Source organism: Cololabis saira, chromosome 21 (assembly GCF_033807715.1).
Source record: "Cololabis saira isolate AMF1-May2022 chromosome 21, fColSai1.1, whole genome shotgun sequence".
Lineage (NCBI taxonomy): Eukaryota > Metazoa > Chordata > Actinopteri > Beloniformes > Belonidae > Cololabis > Cololabis saira.
In genome coordinates, this window is record NC_084607.1 from 24,749,535 (window position 1) to 24,767,086 (window position 17,552).

At 41.4% G+C, this 17,552-nt stretch overlaps 3 protein-coding genes across 6 annotated transcripts; all 3 read left to right on the forward strand.

Moving 5' to 3' along the window:
• Positions 1 to 994: 994 nt before the first annotated feature.
• On the forward strand, positions 995 to 3,423 carry ppp1r27a (protein phosphatase 1, regulatory subunit 27a). The gene is made up of 3 exons (XM_061711502.1): positions 995 to 1,761; positions 1,936 to 2,086; positions 2,454 to 3,423. The coding sequence occupies exons 1-3, from the start codon at positions 1,323 to 1,325 to the stop codon at positions 2,572 to 2,574; spliced, it is 711 nt and encodes a 236-aa protein (XP_061567486.1). The 5' UTR covers positions 995 to 1,322; the 3' UTR covers positions 2,575 to 3,423.
• Positions 3,424 to 4,383: 960 nt separating this feature from the next.
• On the forward strand, positions 4,384 to 9,448 carry mcrip1 (MAPK regulated corepressor interacting protein 1). 4 transcript variants are annotated; one of them, XM_061711334.1, is made up of 5 exons: positions 4,384 to 4,486; positions 5,153 to 5,236; positions 5,413 to 5,531; positions 8,558 to 8,662; positions 8,782 to 9,448. In XM_061711334.1, exons 2-5 carry the CDS (start codon positions 5,229 to 5,231, stop codon positions 8,844 to 8,846), a joined length of 297 nt encoding a protein of 98 aa, XP_061567318.1. In that variant the 5' UTR covers positions 4,384 to 4,486; positions 5,153 to 5,228; the 3' UTR covers positions 8,847 to 9,448. The 4 variants fall into 4 exon arrangements, with proteins under 4 accessions (XP_061567318.1, XP_061567316.1, XP_061567319.1 ...); XM_061711332.1 differs by having other exon boundaries at positions 5,156 to 5,236; XM_061711335.1 differs by lacking the exon at positions 4,384 to 4,486 and adding an exon at positions 4,523 to 4,678.
• A 3,044-nt stretch (positions 9,449 to 12,492) lies between these two features.
• On the forward strand, positions 12,493 to 15,458 carry alyref (Aly/REF export factor). Its single transcript, XM_061711982.1, has 6 exons — positions 12,493 to 12,879; positions 14,082 to 14,240; positions 14,332 to 14,479; positions 14,736 to 14,799; positions 14,895 to 15,072; positions 15,162 to 15,458. The coding sequence occupies exons 1-6, from the start codon at positions 12,628 to 12,630 to the stop codon at positions 15,174 to 15,176; spliced, it is 816 nt and encodes a 271-aa protein (XP_061567966.1). The 5' UTR covers positions 12,493 to 12,627; the 3' UTR covers positions 15,177 to 15,458.
• Positions 15,459 to 17,552: the final 2,094 nt, after the last annotated feature.

Genomic DNA, 17,552 nt, shown 5'->3' on the forward strand with positions numbered 1-17,552 from the left:
AGAAACAACTGCTACTCTGTTACTATTGCTTACATCTTTTCCTGTTGTCATTCTGTTAAGACACAATTAAATGCCCCAAAATGACAAAAAGCCTGTGTTTACAAAGGTCTGTACACCTGATACTGATCAGCTCATCGAGGCGTTGTTGATTAACAGCAATGGTTTCAATTTACCCGTTTTAAGCAGCAAAGGATTATATGCTGCTCTCTGTCTGAGGTCATTTTTGCCAAATACTTTGGCAAATATTTATTATGTTTTTACACAGACCATGTAAAGAGAGAGTACTAACTTTTGCACATGACTATATGACAGCATGAGTGAAAAGTTCAGGGTTGTAAATAGCTGCATTTACAGCAACTGTGTGACTTTTCTATAGCAGTTGAGAGAGGAGGTTACTTGTCACCCACTGAGATGTTCAAGACTGCATGGTGCTATGTAACCTCTGCAGTTGATGGATTTATCGTTATCAAGTAGAGAGCAAGTATGAAGCTGAACCTACAAGTCAGTAGAACACAAGAGGAAAATTCATTAAAAGCACTAACAAGAACCTGAAATATTAAAGATGTATTAATTACAGGGGGAGAAAAATACTTTTGAAATAATATAACCAGATAAACAGCTACTATGCACATCATATGCCACTCACGTGAAATCATGTGTTGTTGTTTTCTGTTTTGTTTTTATGTCCTACCGTACACCACCACCAAACACCAAAACAAAGTGATTACCAGAAAAGTAACTTTATACCTCATAAATCACAGTTGTTTCGACATATATGTGTGTTGGAACGAGACTCCAAAAAGAACATTATGCCTGTCAATATTATGTATGGCACTGGGGTGGGGGCAGTGTGAATGGACATGTGACCTCAGTAGGAGGGGAAGGATGATGGCCACTCATTTCTAAGCTGAAGTCACGGCATATTAGACCTTAAAATAGCACTGCACAGGGTATATAGGGATGCTGTCTGACTTGCCCCCATCAGACTACAGTTGTGTGCAACAGCAAACCTAACCAGTGAAGTACAACTTTCCATTCAGGTTGCAGAAATGAACAGCTGCCGAGGAAAGGTTACAGGCTGAAAAAAGAAGAGATTTGGACTTTGTGAACCGAACCAAAGGATTTGAAAAGTGGCAGTGTGATCTAGTTCTAGCAGGAGCTATTTCAGCCAGGAAGACAAAGGATAACAAAAAGAAGAAGACACAAAAAAAAGGACTCAGAGGAAGAGGGTACTGCTTTTTCAGAGGATTGTTGAGCTCCCTTGGATTTCTTATTTTTGATCTCCTGATCTAAGCGTACAGGAGGAGACAAGCGCTGCAAGGATGAAGTACAACTACCATGTACCAGTGTCAACATACACACGCAGTTCACAGTACACACCAACGTACCACACTCCTTCCTACTGCACACCATCGTACCACACTCCTTCCTACTGCAGCCCCTCACATTACACACCAACATATGCCTCGGTGTCGAAGCACACGCCGTCAACGTACAGCACATATTACACCCCGTCACACTACACACCCACTTACAAAGCTGCATCGACATACACTCCTTCATACAGCAAAGTTTCCCGGTACAGCTCAACACAATATGCACAACCGAAGGAAAGTCCCGCACCTGTGACACCTGTGAAGAGAGCCGTGCACTTCCCGAATGACATCATCTTCCAGGATATTGTTAGACGCGGAGATCTGGAACAGATCGGACGATTCATGAGAGCAAGGAAGGTCCGCATAGATACACTTTTCCACTCAGGTGAGCAAAGTCCCCACAGCTCCCACAATTTCTGTCCTCTAACCCAGCTCCAGGTGTTCTGCCTGCAAATATCCACTGCTCAAATCTTTGAAATAATGATGTCATGTTAAAGTGTGGGCTGAGCTGCAATGGGCTGTGCTGCTGCAGGGGACTGATGTATGTTGCATTGTGCAGGAATGGCTGCACTACATGAAGCCGTGCTAACAGGAAACCTGGAGGTGGTTAAGCTGTTGGTGAAATATGGTGCTGATGTCCATCAGAGAGACGAGGACGGCTGGACGCCTCTGCACATGGCTTGTAGTGATGGCTACCCAGAGATTGCAAGGTAATAAATCATTTTTCAGTCTTAGAAAGCACAAACGGCAGCTGTTTGAATGCCGAACTAAAATTAACTCGTCTCCGGTGACTTATGATCTTCTGAAAATAAATTTGAGGCAACTTAATGACAATGACCTCAATGGACAAAATGGCTTCAAATTGATTTTCAATACAATGTTAAGAAGGGTGAAGCATTATTACAAACTGATCCAAAAGCCATTCAGCTAACACCAATTTGAATTCTGGAACATTTTCTCACTCGGAGGTCACTTGTCTCAACACTGGCAAATCAAAGCCATTTGAGAGTTGATGCCCAGATAGTTGGCTGTATCACACATTGAGAAATCTTGTGTATTGCTTTATTTACCACCTAGGTATCTGCTGACAATGGGAGCAAGCACAGAGGCCGAAAATGAAAGCGGCGAGAAACCTGTTGACCTAATTGACCCGGACTGCAAAGAGCTGGTGAAGCTGTTCGAGACGGGCTGTGTGTGATCTGGCACCGATTGCACAGACGACAACCATTAACACTTTAGAAATAAAAAGAGTTACCAACGAGGGAAGGTTGGTAAAACAATACAGGGCACACCTAAATGAACAGAAGAGCATTCGATGTGCAGCTCGTCCCATGTCACTAATCACTGGAGGCAAAACTGTGTTTGATACTTTAAATGTGAAACTCAGACTCCTTGAAGATAATTATTTTTAGACTACAGCCTTCATGAAATGCTTTTTCAATCTGCATATGGTGATAAATATATTTATGATTAAGTTAGAAGTTATTTTTTGCATTTATACATTTGTAATACTAACAGTGTCAGTGATGAAAATATTATTCTGCAACAATCTGTCATGTTAAACTATACATGTCACAAGAATCAAATGCCATTTTTAATTGTATTTTAATCCAGGTTTGGGTTCCGTTCTGGAGAACATTTTCTTTTATTACTGTAATACATTACAGTTACAGATACAATTACAAATCAACTTAAATCATATCAGTTGTATTGGTGTTGGACTGTCCCTTTTTATGCACACTTCATGTTTCCAAACTATGGATACAGTTTGAATTCACAGAATTTGGACCGAGATTGTTGTGTTTTATACAGAATGATGCGTCCTCACTGCTGGGCAGAAAGAGGATCGTGCAAATCATTAAAACACAAATACAAAATGTTGCAGAGAAAAGCTTATTTTTGATGTTAAAGCTCCTTTACTGCTGCACCTTTTACCCTACTGTTATATTGTTTGCTGTAGTAAAAATACAAATGTTATCAAAGTCTTATTGTTTTCTGTACAACTATTAATTTTGTACATTTTCATAAATAAAGACATTTTTTATAACAGTTGCTGTTGTGGTCTTTTCAAGAAGAATGAAACTCAAGGTGGAAAAGAAATACTCTATCTATCAGAATATACTGTAGGTGGTTCAACCCCTATTTCCCAAAGTCCACATCTTATATCTTTGGGCAAGACACTAAAGCCCACATTGCCCCAATGCATTGTGATGATGTGTTTCCCTGACAGGGATATGTTTTCAGTTTTAGGGAAATAAATTGAAAAGAAATAAATAAAAGATGAGACAGAGTGAGAGTGAGAGTGAGAGTGAGAGTGAGAGTGAGAGTGAGAGTGAGAGTGAGAGTGAGAGTGAGAGTGAGTGTGAGAGTGAGACAGAATGAACAGAGACAGGGACAGGAGGATACTTAATAAACTGGTCTTGGACTGCTCACTGGAAACCACGGAGAAGGTTGTAAACAAGAGGATGCTTGCCAAGTTGACATCTATTATGGAGGCTATGTCCCATTCCACCTTCAGCACTAGACCACTGCATCATCAGTGCAGAATGCAACCCGACCACACGTCGTTGCGACAAATCAGACTGTACAACCACAGATGGAACTGGTGCAATTAGATTTCCATAATGTGTAATAATGGGAATGTATCTTTTTGTATTGTATATGTATATGTATATGTATATATATATATATATATATATATATATATATATATATATATATATATATATATATATATATATATATATATATAAAGTTGTTAAAAATAAGGGCATATATATATATATATATATATATATATATATATATATATATATATATATATATATATATATATAAAGTAATAATTATTTCTACAATATACTACACAAGGATTATAAACGTAATATCTATCTATCTATCTATCTATCTATCTATCTATCTATCTATCTATCCATCCATCCATCCATCCATCCATCCATCCATCCATCCATTCATTCATTTCGTTGCTTTTCCTTTCTCTTCCGTGTCTCTAACCGGAAGTGATCGGTTGGCATTGGCAACGTTTCAGCTAGATCTAGCGGCGTACACAGTCTCTCAATTAAGAATACGAAGTTAATAATTTTACAAAGGTTTGTGAAATATTTCCACGTTTATTTCACGGGAAGACTCAGAAAATATCATTATTGTGCAGAGTTTTTTTAAACGTAAGCAGCCGTACTACGTGCGTCAATGAACCATTAGCCGCTCGGCGCTAGCGCTGCAGGACAATGCAGATCTGCTCTAGCAGCTACGCGGCTAAGCTTAGCCGGCTGATTTAATGTGTAGGGAACCCTCTGTTTACCTCCCATATAGACGTCGCTGTAAAAAAATAAATATACTAATAAATGGGGGTTGTTTTAAGGTGAATCTCGTGGTTATTACCCCGGGTTTGACCCTGTAACCTGCTGCTAACAAAACTGAAGCCACCGGAGGAAAAACGTAAACAAAAGCGATATCTGCAGCAAATGTTCATATTTTCTGAGGCATAGTCCACCTTAGCTGTATAGATATTTGTATAGAACTTTGTTTATGATTTATTTGCATTGTGGCCAATGTTACTGAAAGTTATCGGGTAATATAATGTATTAGAAACGATTGTTTAGAGGCTGGTAAAGAAATACTCTGATCGTAGTTCACAAGCCTCTAACAGCTTTAAAGTTTAGCTCGGATTAAACTGTAGATACTTGTATGGCTGAAAATGAGTTGTTTTTCTTGGGGGGGAGGATTAATTGAGTTGTCAACTTGTTATGATTCAGCAGAGGACTTGTGAAACGTCTGAACCTTCCACACACTCACCAGAGGAGCGAGGAGCGAGTACAGACTGCTAACAGGATGACCAGGTCCGAGGAAAGTTTAGGCACTCAGGTGCACAGTTATGAACTGAATCATTTTAAATAATGATTCCATTTTTTCACGTGTTTCACGCATGGAACATTTGATTTATCCTGAATTGTGGATTGAGAGTTTCAGTGAACCCTTGCCTTCCATGCAGCTGATGTGTTTACTGTTTGTGAAGCTCATCAGCTCCCAGGATGGTGAACAGTTACAAGAGGACCTCGAGCCCCCGGTCGCCCACGAACAGCGGGGAGCTCTTCACCCCAGCACATGAGGAAAATGTACGCTTTATACATGACAGTAAGTACACCATTTCACAATACCAAGTCTTTTTTTTCTGTTACAAATGTGTGATAGTGGCATAATAACTGGTGAAAAAACCAATAACATACCTTTTGCAGCCATCTAAAACTACATGTTAGAAGATTGTTAAAAAGAACCCATTACAACCTAAACCTTTGTCTAAAAACGTACCAAAAACTTGAGGTTTTTGCAGAAAAACTGTCCATTAAAACATTTTATTTTTCAGTCACCTACTAAATGGGAAAAAAACATGGAGTAGTTATTTTATAAGTTAAAAAACTCATATTGCATCAAGCTTTAAAGGCAATATGAAGAAGTAGAATAAATTCACAAAAAAAAATCTGTTTAATGTTTCCCCCCTTCAATGACAGTGACTGCGTTTACATGCACTCAATAACCCTTTTAAAACCCGAATATTGGCAATAACCCAAATTTGCACGGCCATGTAAACACCAATAACCCTTTTGAATAACCCGAATTTGCTCATATTCCGGTTTTTAAAAACCTGAATATGAGACCTGGGTTACTCCTTTTAAAACCCGAATATTCGGTCATGTAAACGCCTAACGGAATATCCCCATCAAACGGAACATGAATTTGTTTTCTGCGCATGCTCTTTTCGCAAAGAATCTTGGTCTTTTGAGTCCAGGAAGTTCTTATAAACACGGAGAAACGCAAGACCACGCCACACTTTTGGAGTGAGGAGGAGACTAATCATTTTATAAATGTAATGAAGGATATAAACATTTTGGCATTTGTAGACGATAGAAAGTACGGGGATAGCAAGATTTACAAGAAGGTGAGCGAAAAGTTGCGCAAAGCAACATTTGTTTTGAATTTGGATACGGGAAGAGGAAGCGGAAATGACGCTAATTGCGTCGTCACGTTCTCCGCGCGTCGCTGGTTTGATCCAGATATCATCAATGATTAATTACCATGTAAACAGGGATAACCCTGTTTGCTCACGCATGTAAACGGAATATTCCGAATGTTTCAGTAACCGGAATATTAGTAATAACCCGAATTTTGACTGCATGTAAACGTAGTCACTAACTCCTGTCTGGTCTTTATTTATTTATTGCAAAACAAAACCAATCTGCACATTAGTGTTTCTGGTTTATGTTGGAAAAGCTCTGCACCTACATTGCACCACCAAAGGATGTGTATATGTGTGAGAAAACAGGCTTAAAGCTCTGCTGGAAACGATCTTTGCTGAAAATTGCTCTCATATGGCACTTTTTCACTAGTATCTACTCGGCTCTTCTCAGCTCGGCTCGGCTCAACTCGGCCTGGGTTCTTTTCCATAACAATTCAGCTGGAGTAGCTGTGGGCGGGGTTGGAGCGAAGCTGCTGTGACATGATTGTGTTATCTAAACGAAGAAGACAACAACACTAAAGATGTAGAACATGGAGGAGATGATAAATGTGCTGCTGGGTCTGTGGCTTGTGTTCGACATCAAGTTAAAAAATGAGAGTGAGAGAAGCTTCAAGTGTCTACGCTTTTTTTTTGTTTGTTTGTTTGTCTCGGCGCTGCTGAAAAGTCAGCTGGAGCCGAGAGCAGCTATGAAGTGACAGAGCTCCTGGTAGATCTGGTCGTTCCTTATCGCCCGTCTTCATCCCTTTTTAATTCTCTCCTCAGCCACCAGGTTTATGAACATCTGCACCTCAGAGTTGGATCAGCAAACAGACTTTTGCGCTGCCATTGCCTGTCGAATAAAATGAACAAGAAGCTGCGAGTCGCTCTTTCGCTGATTTCCGCCTCCTGACTCGGACGTCTTACTGGCCAACTCCCCAACCAATCAGTGTCCTGTAGTGTGATGATGTCAGATACAGCCGACTCAGCCGCTTAGCACCTCGGCAGAGTAGTTACAGAAAAAGTATCTACTCGGCACATTAGACCCCTAGGGAAAAGCGCGAGTCGAGTCGCGCTGAGTGGGTACTAGTGGAAAAGTGCCAATAGTGCTTTTCCTCCTGCACATGTGGGTAGTCTCAGTATAATTAAATGCAGACTACCAATTAATTCCCAAGACAACAAAGTGCTGCTGTTTACATCGTTGCCAAGGCATGCCTGCAGGTTATCTTACAATGATGGTCCCATGTAAGCTTGTAGGTTGAGTATGACCCAGACAAAAACTGAACAACACAATTATTTCCAAATGTTTATGTTTTTGTCCCCTTTTAAGTAGACAGTAATAGTAATGTTTGCAAACTGAAAAAGGATGTCCAATAAGTAAAAATGAAAAGTTTCTGCTTTTAAAAGTTAAGTTTGCCAGCGTAGCCTGGGTGCAAGGCGTTGTTTCAGGATTAATTCCTATTCATGTAGAAAAAGCTTGAGTGTTTCAATATAAATTAAGTAGGCACACATGCTTGTTCGGTGATGGCCACATCTTACTTTCTAATGTCAACCTCAGCTTTGATCAATAAAGTACTGTTTGGAAGTATGACTAATTATTTTACACTGATCAGCCACAACGTTACAAGTTACCACAGTTGATCTTTCTACAAGGCATTGCTCTGCTGGGAGCGGCGACATCCCGGAATTCTTATAAATATTTTTTTGGTATTTACCACCTACTTAAAACATTTTGCAGACCAGTCCCACCTCCCTACATGACAACATCTTCCACCTTCAGTGGTCACATCCCCAGCAAATGAGCATTGAACCTCCTTAACAAACTTTTCACAAAATGTTCAGATCACGATTGAGGTTTGAGGTCCTTATTTGGTTTCTTAACTCCCTGGATACCAATCTGATGGTATTCAATGGGAGGCAGGAATACCCCACAACCCCAAGGGCCCAAAGGATGTATTGCTAATATCTCAATATCAGACCCTGCAGGACATCCCAAAGCTCTTCGCCTAGACCTGACTAATCAGAGATCTCTTGGGAGCACAAGGAGGATCTGCTCAATATTAAGCTGTTGGTCATAGGGCTATGGCTGATTTGTGTATTTGCCTTGCAAGTATCCAGAGCAGCAGTTCCAGAATTCAACAAATAAATGTTCATCTTAACTCTTCCACAGCCTGGCAGTGTGTGCTCCGAGACATCAGGTCAACACAAAACAGTGAACGTAATGACCGTGGACCACAGGAATATGTGGAGAAGAACCCAAACCCTAACCTACATTGTAAGTTGTATTGTAACAAAAATATGTGTAATTCACCCTTATGTCACATGAATTAGGAACATGGACAACTATAAGGCAGTAACTGTTGTTTTTGTGTCTTCTTTTTTTTCTTTTTGCAGCTTTCACACCAGTGGACTTGAGTGACCTCAAAAAACGCAACACACAGGACGCCAAGAAATCTTAGTCTTACCTATGATGACCCATCCGCTTTTTTCCACCCTTTATCCTCAAGAACTCTTCACCCATCAGCCCTCTGTCAGCCAGAAAGTTAGCCCTGTTGGCCAGTCTAAGACAGAATGCAAATCTTGTGTCTATACTCTGGACCATAGCAATCCCTGTCTTTTTTTTTTTTTTTTAATCCTCTGCAACTAAGAAGGAAAGAAAAACTTGGATTTCTGGGAGAAAAAAAATCTCCCCTCTCTTTTTCAGTTTCGTTTTCCTTTTTTTCAGTTCACAAAATTGTCACATTTACGTGTTTAATGTGAGCAGGACTGAAGCAACTATTTGAAGTTCATCAAAATTTGCTGACTTCTTTTGCTGAGGCACAAACGGCCTCCCCAGGACATGAAAGACAGCAGTCTTAATCACAGTACCACTGCAACTACTTAAATGACTTTGGAGGTAAATGTGAAGGGCTGACTTCTATTTTTGTTTTGGAAAATAGATTGCTAAATTGTAGAATGAGTTGAATTGTCACATTGGATACCCACTTTATGGGCAGATTTTGAAAGCCAAAATACAGTGTAGAAGGCCAACATTTTTATTAAACATGTTCTTGCCCTCTGATGGACGTTATTGAGTAGTGTGCAAGTATGCAGCCCTTGGCAACCCCCCCTCCTCTAAGCCTTGAGACAAAATATTGAATAAAAGACTTTTACAGTACTCATGTTGTATTAATCTTCATAATCAGAATCAGGTTTATTGGCCAAGTCAGGTCAAACAAGACAGGGAATTTGACTCAGTTATTTTCGCTCACTGTACAGTAAATAGACAAATGGCTCTTATTAACATATATACAATTTAAAAAAAGTGAAAGGTGCAGCAGTATGAGGCAGACATGGTTATTGAAAGGGGCATTGGATGTGTATTCATTAGTTTGAAATTGTCATCACTGACAGTAGTTTTATAAAGTTTAAAAAAGAAGAATTTTGTTCCAAATATGCACATGCCATGGGCAGGAGAAATAAGTATGAAGGAACATATTGGATACGTCACTTCAAAATAGGGTTGCCAGCCGTCCCTTGAAAAACGGAATCGTTCCGTATTGAGCTGAAAAGGGATGCGGTTTGCACTACTGTGAGAGTCAAAGAATAGTCATAAAATGCCAATGGAAAATGTCATTGAGCTGTTGAGTTCATAAGTAATTTTTTTTTCTGTTTTACTACAACTGTAGCCTACAGTCATGACCTTTGAGGCACAAATATGTTTCCAAGTTTTCTACAGACTTTCTGTTTGCACTTTTGTTGTTGCACTAAAAATGTGCACTATTACAGAATGGATGTTCTACTTTCTTTCTATTGTTTTATATTAATTTATACAATTTTAAGTTAAGCAGGAAAGGTTTCTGTTTAAGAAAGATACTTAATTTATTCAGTTCATTTTGTTATTTTGTATTAAAGAGAATTGCTGGATAATAATTTGTTTTCCATGTGTTCATGGCATTCAAAAATATGCATCTACCGGTAATTCAATTCAGGTTCCAGTCAAATAGTTAAAAAATCGTTTTACTCACAAAAAAAGGGGCTAAAAAAATTCACCACGCCAGGTAGGGTGAAGGCTGCCGATGAGGTGTCCCTTATTCATTTTTCAGGGAGTTGGCAACCCTAATATAATAATAATAAATCTTTATTACAAACTCAGAAGGTCCACACACATCCAACATACACAAACACACAACCATTACATACTTAAAAAAAAAAACAAAAAAAAACATTTCATCACTGTACAGAAAAAAGATGCCAGCTATCATGCCAGTGCTTTGGAAGCCTGGATTTGAACCGATAGCCCATCATAGGGCTGGTTAAGGCCATAATGATGCTATTTTCTGTCATATCCAGTCGACACATAAAATTAAACATTAGCTTTCGTAACAGTGTCTGACATGTTGGTACATTAGAGGACACAAATAACTGGCTGGCACTGTGCCACCTAGGAACACGGAGCAGCAACCTCATGGCATTATATGCCACTCTAAGCTTCTGCATACTTTTCACTCTGTAAGAAGACCAGAGATGAGCTGTATATAACGGGGTGATATAAGCCCCAAACAGAGCACATTTAACATTTGTACAACACAAAAAATTTCCTCAACAAAGTATTGGCCTGTGCATATATTTTACAGTATTGACGGTGGATGTCACTGTCATCCATAAGATCATCTGAGAAGACATGTCCAAGATATTTCAATTCCTTAGTTATATCTAAAGAACCATCTGAAAGATGGAAGGCAGGAAAAAAACAACTTCTTGTCCTCTCTAGATCTCACGACCATGACCTTACTTTTTTTGGCGTTATAGTTAGGCCCTGTCCCAATACTATCACTACCCCTAGTTTTCATCCCTACCCCTAAATTTTGCGCGTTCCCGTGAGGGTAGTGGTGTCCCAATTCCTCTTTCCACCTAGGGGTAGTGAAGAAAAGTAGTGCTATGAATCTGTCCCTACGGATCAGGTGTTTTCGGATGCTCACTAGTTTGATCTAGGGACAGAAAAATTTCCCAGAATGCTTTTCGTCGTCATTTGCGGAGCAAATTTCTTAACAGGCGTAGCTACAACTGTTAGATTTAATCTATTAAACCAACATTTATCTTCCTAAATGATTTATTTCAGCCAGCGCTAATTCTCAACAGAGCTGCAGGTTTCTCCGCCGGGACAACGGCGCAGCGTGATCACGTCTGTACTCCGGCTGCTGCTGCTCCGAGCCGGCGGCTCTTATCATCGCCGAAAACATCAGATCAAATTTCTTAACAGGCGTTATTGGGATAAACTGAGCCAAGGTTGGGGATCTTAACGGTTACTTTTACGCCTGAAAAAATATTAAAACTTAATAAAGTGGCATATTAACAGCGCTACAGCTTAAATTAAAACAGCTTTTGCCTCTCAGCTTCCTGATTAGTGGTGGTGCTGAAAGTAGGGGTAGGGGGAGTATTGGGACAGGGCCCTTGGAAGATTTCAAGTGCCCTAAAATCTGTCCCTTCTTTTTTAGGGGTAGTGGTAGTGAGGGAGGGCTAGTAGAAAGTAGGGCTAGACGGAAGAAAGTAGGGGATGTATTGGGATTGGCCCTTAACCCTTGTGCTGTCTTTGGGTCAAGGGAGAGTGAAAGGAGAAAAGAAGGAAAGAAGGAAGAGAGAAAAGATGGAAGGAAGGATAGAAGGAAGAAAGGAGAAAAGAAGGAAAGAAGGGATAAAAGATGGAAGGAAGGGAGAAAGGAAGGAAAGAAGGGAGAAAAGGAAAGAAAGAGGGGAGGGAAGAAGGAAGGAATGGAGAAAATAAGGAGAGAAGGAAGGGATAGCAAAGAAGGTAATAAAGGAACGAATAATGGAAGTGAGGTAGGAAGAAAAAAGAGTAAAGGAGGGTAAAAAAGGAGGAAAGAGGAAAGGAAGAAGGAAGGAGAGAGCATGGCAGGAGGAAAGAAGGATAGAAGAATTGGGTCATTTTGACCCAAAAACAGCACAAGGGTTAATATCAACAAACTTCAGAGTATCTGCCTCTAGAGGGCGCTCTTGTATCGCCAGGGCGCGGTGCACGCTCACGTCGCCGTGCACGCTCACGTCGCGGTGACGTGCTGACGTGGCGGTGACGTGCCTCACGTCCCTACAAGGAGCCTCGCTGCGGAGGCGGAGCTGCGTGTGTGCACTCGTCGCAGAGCTGAGCAGAGGATAGCGAGGGGGGACGCTAGACCAGGGCCGACTCTTTTATAATCCATTGGCAAGTTTAGCGTGGTTGGGGACAGCAGAAGCAGCAGCATAATGGCGGATAAGATGGATATGTCTCTAGACGACATTATCAAGCAGAACAGGCAGACTAGAGGCGGAGGCCGGGGCGGGAGAGGCCGCGGCCGCGGAGGCGCGCTGGGCGGCCGCGGGGGAGGACCAGGACGGCTCGGTGGCGGCGGCGGCGGCGGCGGCGGGGGATTTGGAGGCCGAGGCGGCGGATCCGGCCCCATGAGGAGCCGGCAGAACCTGAGCCGCGCTAGAGGCAGGCCGACGCCGTACAGCAGGGTATGAAAGTGAGAGGAGCTGGGAGGAACAGCCTGGCTCTGATTAACCTTGTTCTCCAGCAGAGTGGTGAATGCTGACCACCCGAGTTTCCCTCAAAGGAGACCTCTGTAGTTTACGGTTAAGCATAAATGGAAGTTGTTATGCATATTGTGTCCCTTCTCCTGCACCTGTGTGTTTTACCTCGCTGTGAAGAAGCTGGAGCAGACCAGGACCAGCTGAGCTGCCTCGCCGCGGCGCCATTTTGCTTCAGCGCCGTTGATTAAAGCTCGACGACGGCGAGAGAGAGAGTTTCCCCCGCTACAAGTGCCATTTCCATGATGAAAGGATACGACTTCATCGAGAAAATCCAACCTTGAAATTATTTCCCACCGCTTCCGAGGACGAATTGTCCCGACACAATAAGAGGCCTTTTGTCCGGGGAGTGGCTGCTCTGGCCGGGTCTACCAGCCCCGATTCATGGCTGTTCAACCACGGTGCTTTTACTTAAGGATGGAGAAATGGACTTTTATTCCCCCCTACCCCTGATAATATTCGAATAAGGCACGTCTCCAGTATTTAATTGTGAATGGTATCTAGCCATATCCAAACAAAGCCCCAGTCAAAATGGCGTGGTTTCAAAATGGACGATCGTATAATCCACGCGCAGAGCCATTTTTTTTCTCCTCCCTATTTGATCCTCCCATACTTCATATGGACTCTTATCCTTCTCAAAGCCCATATGGTGGCTTGGCAAAGAACTGTTGAGATGGACGCTGGAGTCTACGCTGCTTGAGAGGCTTCCCCGGGCCCGAGGAGCATGTTGGAGCTGAAACAACAATGACCACTGGTAGCTGGGAAAGTCTGTCACGGTTTAGTGTTAAGATTGGGGATGGGATGAATTCAGTTTTAGTTTTAAGTTTAGTAGTTTATTTTTTTTTTTACCAGATGTTGTTATTCATAAAATATAAATTGTTAAATTTAAATAGAGACCACATGTTTGTGTTTATAGTTTTTTTCTGTCTAGTTAAGTGTGAACTGGTGTATTGCTTGTAGTGGTGGGGTGGGCAGGGAACAGTGGGGATCCTCTTGAGGAAACTGAGCACCCTGGCCATGTTGGAAGTGGAGCCCCTGCTTGCCCCAACACCCAGCCGTGTGGACTCTGTGATTGACAGAGGCAAGGGGATCCTGAAGTCAGCAGGTGCGTTCTCTCTCATCTGTTGCAGCCTAAACAGCTTCCGGACAAGTGGCAGCACGACATGTTCGACAACGGCTTCAGCGGCTTCAATGGTGCTGCTGGGGGCGGCGGAGGAGCCGGCGTGGAGACTGGAGGGAAGCTTCTCGTGTCCAATCTGGACTTTGGGGTCTCAGACGCAGACATTCAGGTATATTTTTCACAGTTTGTTGCAGTGACGTGTTGGTTTTGGGTTTTGTCTTTCCTTTTATTGAGACTTGGTTTTGCTTCTGTTTTCAAAGGAACTTTTCGCAGAGTTTGGAACCCTAAAGAAAGCTGCTGTTCATTATGACCGATCAGGAAGGAGCCTGGGAACCGCTGATGTTCACTTTGAAAGGAGAGCAGATGCCCTAAAGGCCATGAAACAGTACAATGGCATCCCACTCGATGGTATATCCCAGTCTCATCAGTAGATCTTGCTTTAAACTATAGAAGTCAACATTTGAAGTGGGTTGAAAAGTTAAATCAACGTTGTCCTGAGATGAGAACGGGTATCGTTAAGTGATGTAAAACACAATATGTTTTGATCCACGGAATTGTTGACTACTATATGATGACAAAAACATCATTTGATTTTTTGTCTTGTATTTTTAGTTAATTGTTTACCTTCATGTCAGGGTTTAGATGTTGTTCTTTGTCTCTGTAGGGCGGCCTATGAACATACAACTCGTCACATCACAGATTGACACACAGAGACGGCCTATGCAGGGGTAGGTCAATCTTGCAGTTTGTTACAGTAATGTGAATCAGAGGATGTTGAAAGTAAGGACCTCCTCTTTATTTACTTATTTTCCTTTCCCCACAGTCTGAACAGAGGTGGCGGAGGCATGAACAGAGGTCGCGGCTTCGGCATGCAGAGGGGTCGAGGAGGACGTGGTGCGGGCGGTGCCCGAGGACGAGGAAGGGGTGGTCGCGGTGCCACTAACAAGCAACCCCTATCAGCAGAGGAGCTTGATGCTCAGTTAGACGCCTACAACGCCAGAGTACGTCCAGCTGTCAATATGATTCAGTCATGAGTTTTTTTTTTTAATCTTTTGCCACTGTCTGATTTTCTGTTTTTCTTTCTTCTCAGATGGACACCAGCTAAGAAATAAAGCTCTTCTACTTGTCCTTCCTGCACAGAGGGATGTGGTTGTTACAGATGTGCAGACTATTTTACACTTGTCTTCTGATGTGATTTGAAAATGTTGGAACCTATTCTTTTAAATACTCCAAAGTGTTTTTTACCAGTTTTTTTTTTTTTTTTTTTTTTTTTTTTTTTTGCTCAAAATGGTTTTGACTGTAGGTTATTTAACTGGTTCATCAGTTTCCCTCAACCCTGTAGTTGATACAACTTGTAATAAAAACCTGCAATGCATATTAACCATAACCATCATTGTGCTCATGTCTGTTATTTTGTACTTATTGGTTACACTGGTCAGACAGCATACATGAATAGAATAAATCAATTCCTATTGTCAGTGATGTATAGTACAGTCTAGTTTTTGATATTTTTAGAGTTGGATTTTTTTATATGAAACTGCCCATGAAAATTTGTAAAATAAGTCGAATGTTTTGCGTCTGGGTTAAATGAAATGGGATTGTAAAGGCAGTTTGAGGCCACCATGCAGTGCTGCACTGCGGCCACTAGATGTCAGGCTTCTGCGGGTTGATTTAGGACTCGAGAATAAGCGCAGCACTCGTGCTGCTTCCATAAAAGGTTACGTATATCTATTAAAAAGCTTGACTATGGGTAACGATTAACCATTGTTACATAAGTGTCATGAAATAGCTGTTTTTTTGCATCCTGTTGGACTGGTGCTCCAGACGCCTCGCCTCAAACGTGAAAAAGCGGGGACGACATGGTGAGGGAAGAGAAGTTTCCGGACATTGAAAGGCGGTGCTACTTTAACCCGCGCCGTTGTTCTGCCGGAAGGGCTGAACGTTTTCAAAGTTTAAGACATTAAATTTAAGCACTTTCAAGCAATTTGTTCTGTTACGTTTTAACAAGTTAAGCAAATGTTATACCCCTAAAAAAGGGGGTGTGAAACAGACACGATGCTCGTTAATCAGCATCCAGTTCTGTATTGGTTTTTCTCAAACATATTTCTTATATTTCAGCAAATCTCTTCTGACACACCACAAACACACAACACACAGGCGCGCACAGCCAGTAAAAGTCCGCAGGCAAATAAAACATCACTCTCAAAACCAAAACTCACTCTCAATGTCATCAAACTATATTTAACTGTTGCCTATAGTCCTACAAATAAAAAAGTATATAGCCTATATACAGTGCTAAATAATGTCTTACCTAAAAAAGGGGGTGTGAAACAGACACGCAGACACGATGCTCGTTAATCAGCGTCCAGTTCTGTATTGGCTGAATAACGGACACCGCGTCTCCCCTAACGGTAAGTTAGAACCCAAAATAACGGTTAGCAATCCTTAACAAACGATCAACAAAACGACGGTTAAACATTATTTACAAAGGGATTATGATATTAGTTTGTTTTTCTTTTCCTGCTACAACATCATGAATCCAAGGGCCTTTGCCCATCAGAACTAATAGATTTTAGATAGACATTTTATCACTATTACACAAACCTCTTTCTCCGTTTCCCCTTCTTCTTTGGCCATGGAAGAATGTTGCTGTTATATGTTCCTTTTAAAACCCGTATACCTGAGCAGTAACAACTCAGAGGTAAACATTTAGTGTGTAAATCATATCCATGAAAAATAAGAACATTATGGGAAAAAAATACCTGTAAAATTTCAGTATAATAGAAGCACATAGCTTTACTTACTTTGAAAAGTTTTAGTTTGAGAGGTGATCATATTTGGCCCTAAAAATGAAAGGGAAAAGATCAGCTCTCACCATGGCTCCATGTCATTGACAGCTACAAATCAAGCCAGAAATCTTGTGTAATTATTGACTCAGACCTGAACTTCAACGGCCATCTAAAGTTTATCACTAAATCTGCCTACTACCACCTGAAATACATTGCTAGAATTAAGGGGATTCTGTCTAAACAAGACATGGAAAAACTTATTCATGCATTCATTTTCAGTAGGGTTGGATTATGGCAGCTGCAGCTGATCCAGAACGCTGCCGCCAGAATCCTTACAAACACCAGGAAACTGGACCACATTACACCAGTCATGAAATCACTACACTGGCTTCCAGTGAGTCAAAGGATAGAGTTTAAAATCTTACTGCTGGTCTACAAAGACCTGAATGGTCTTGGACCAAAATACATGGTTGATCTGTTAGTTCCTATGAAGCTCCCAGACCCCTGAGGTTCATCTGGATCTTGTTTGTTGTGTGTCCCAAGAACCAGAACCAAGCAAGGTGAGGCAGCGTTCAGTTATTCTGCTCCTCACCGGTGGAACAAACTTCCTGTAGACCTGAGGTCTGCTCCAACTGTCAGCTCCTTTAAATCAGGCCTAAAAACATTACTGTTTACTGAAGCGTACTCCTAAA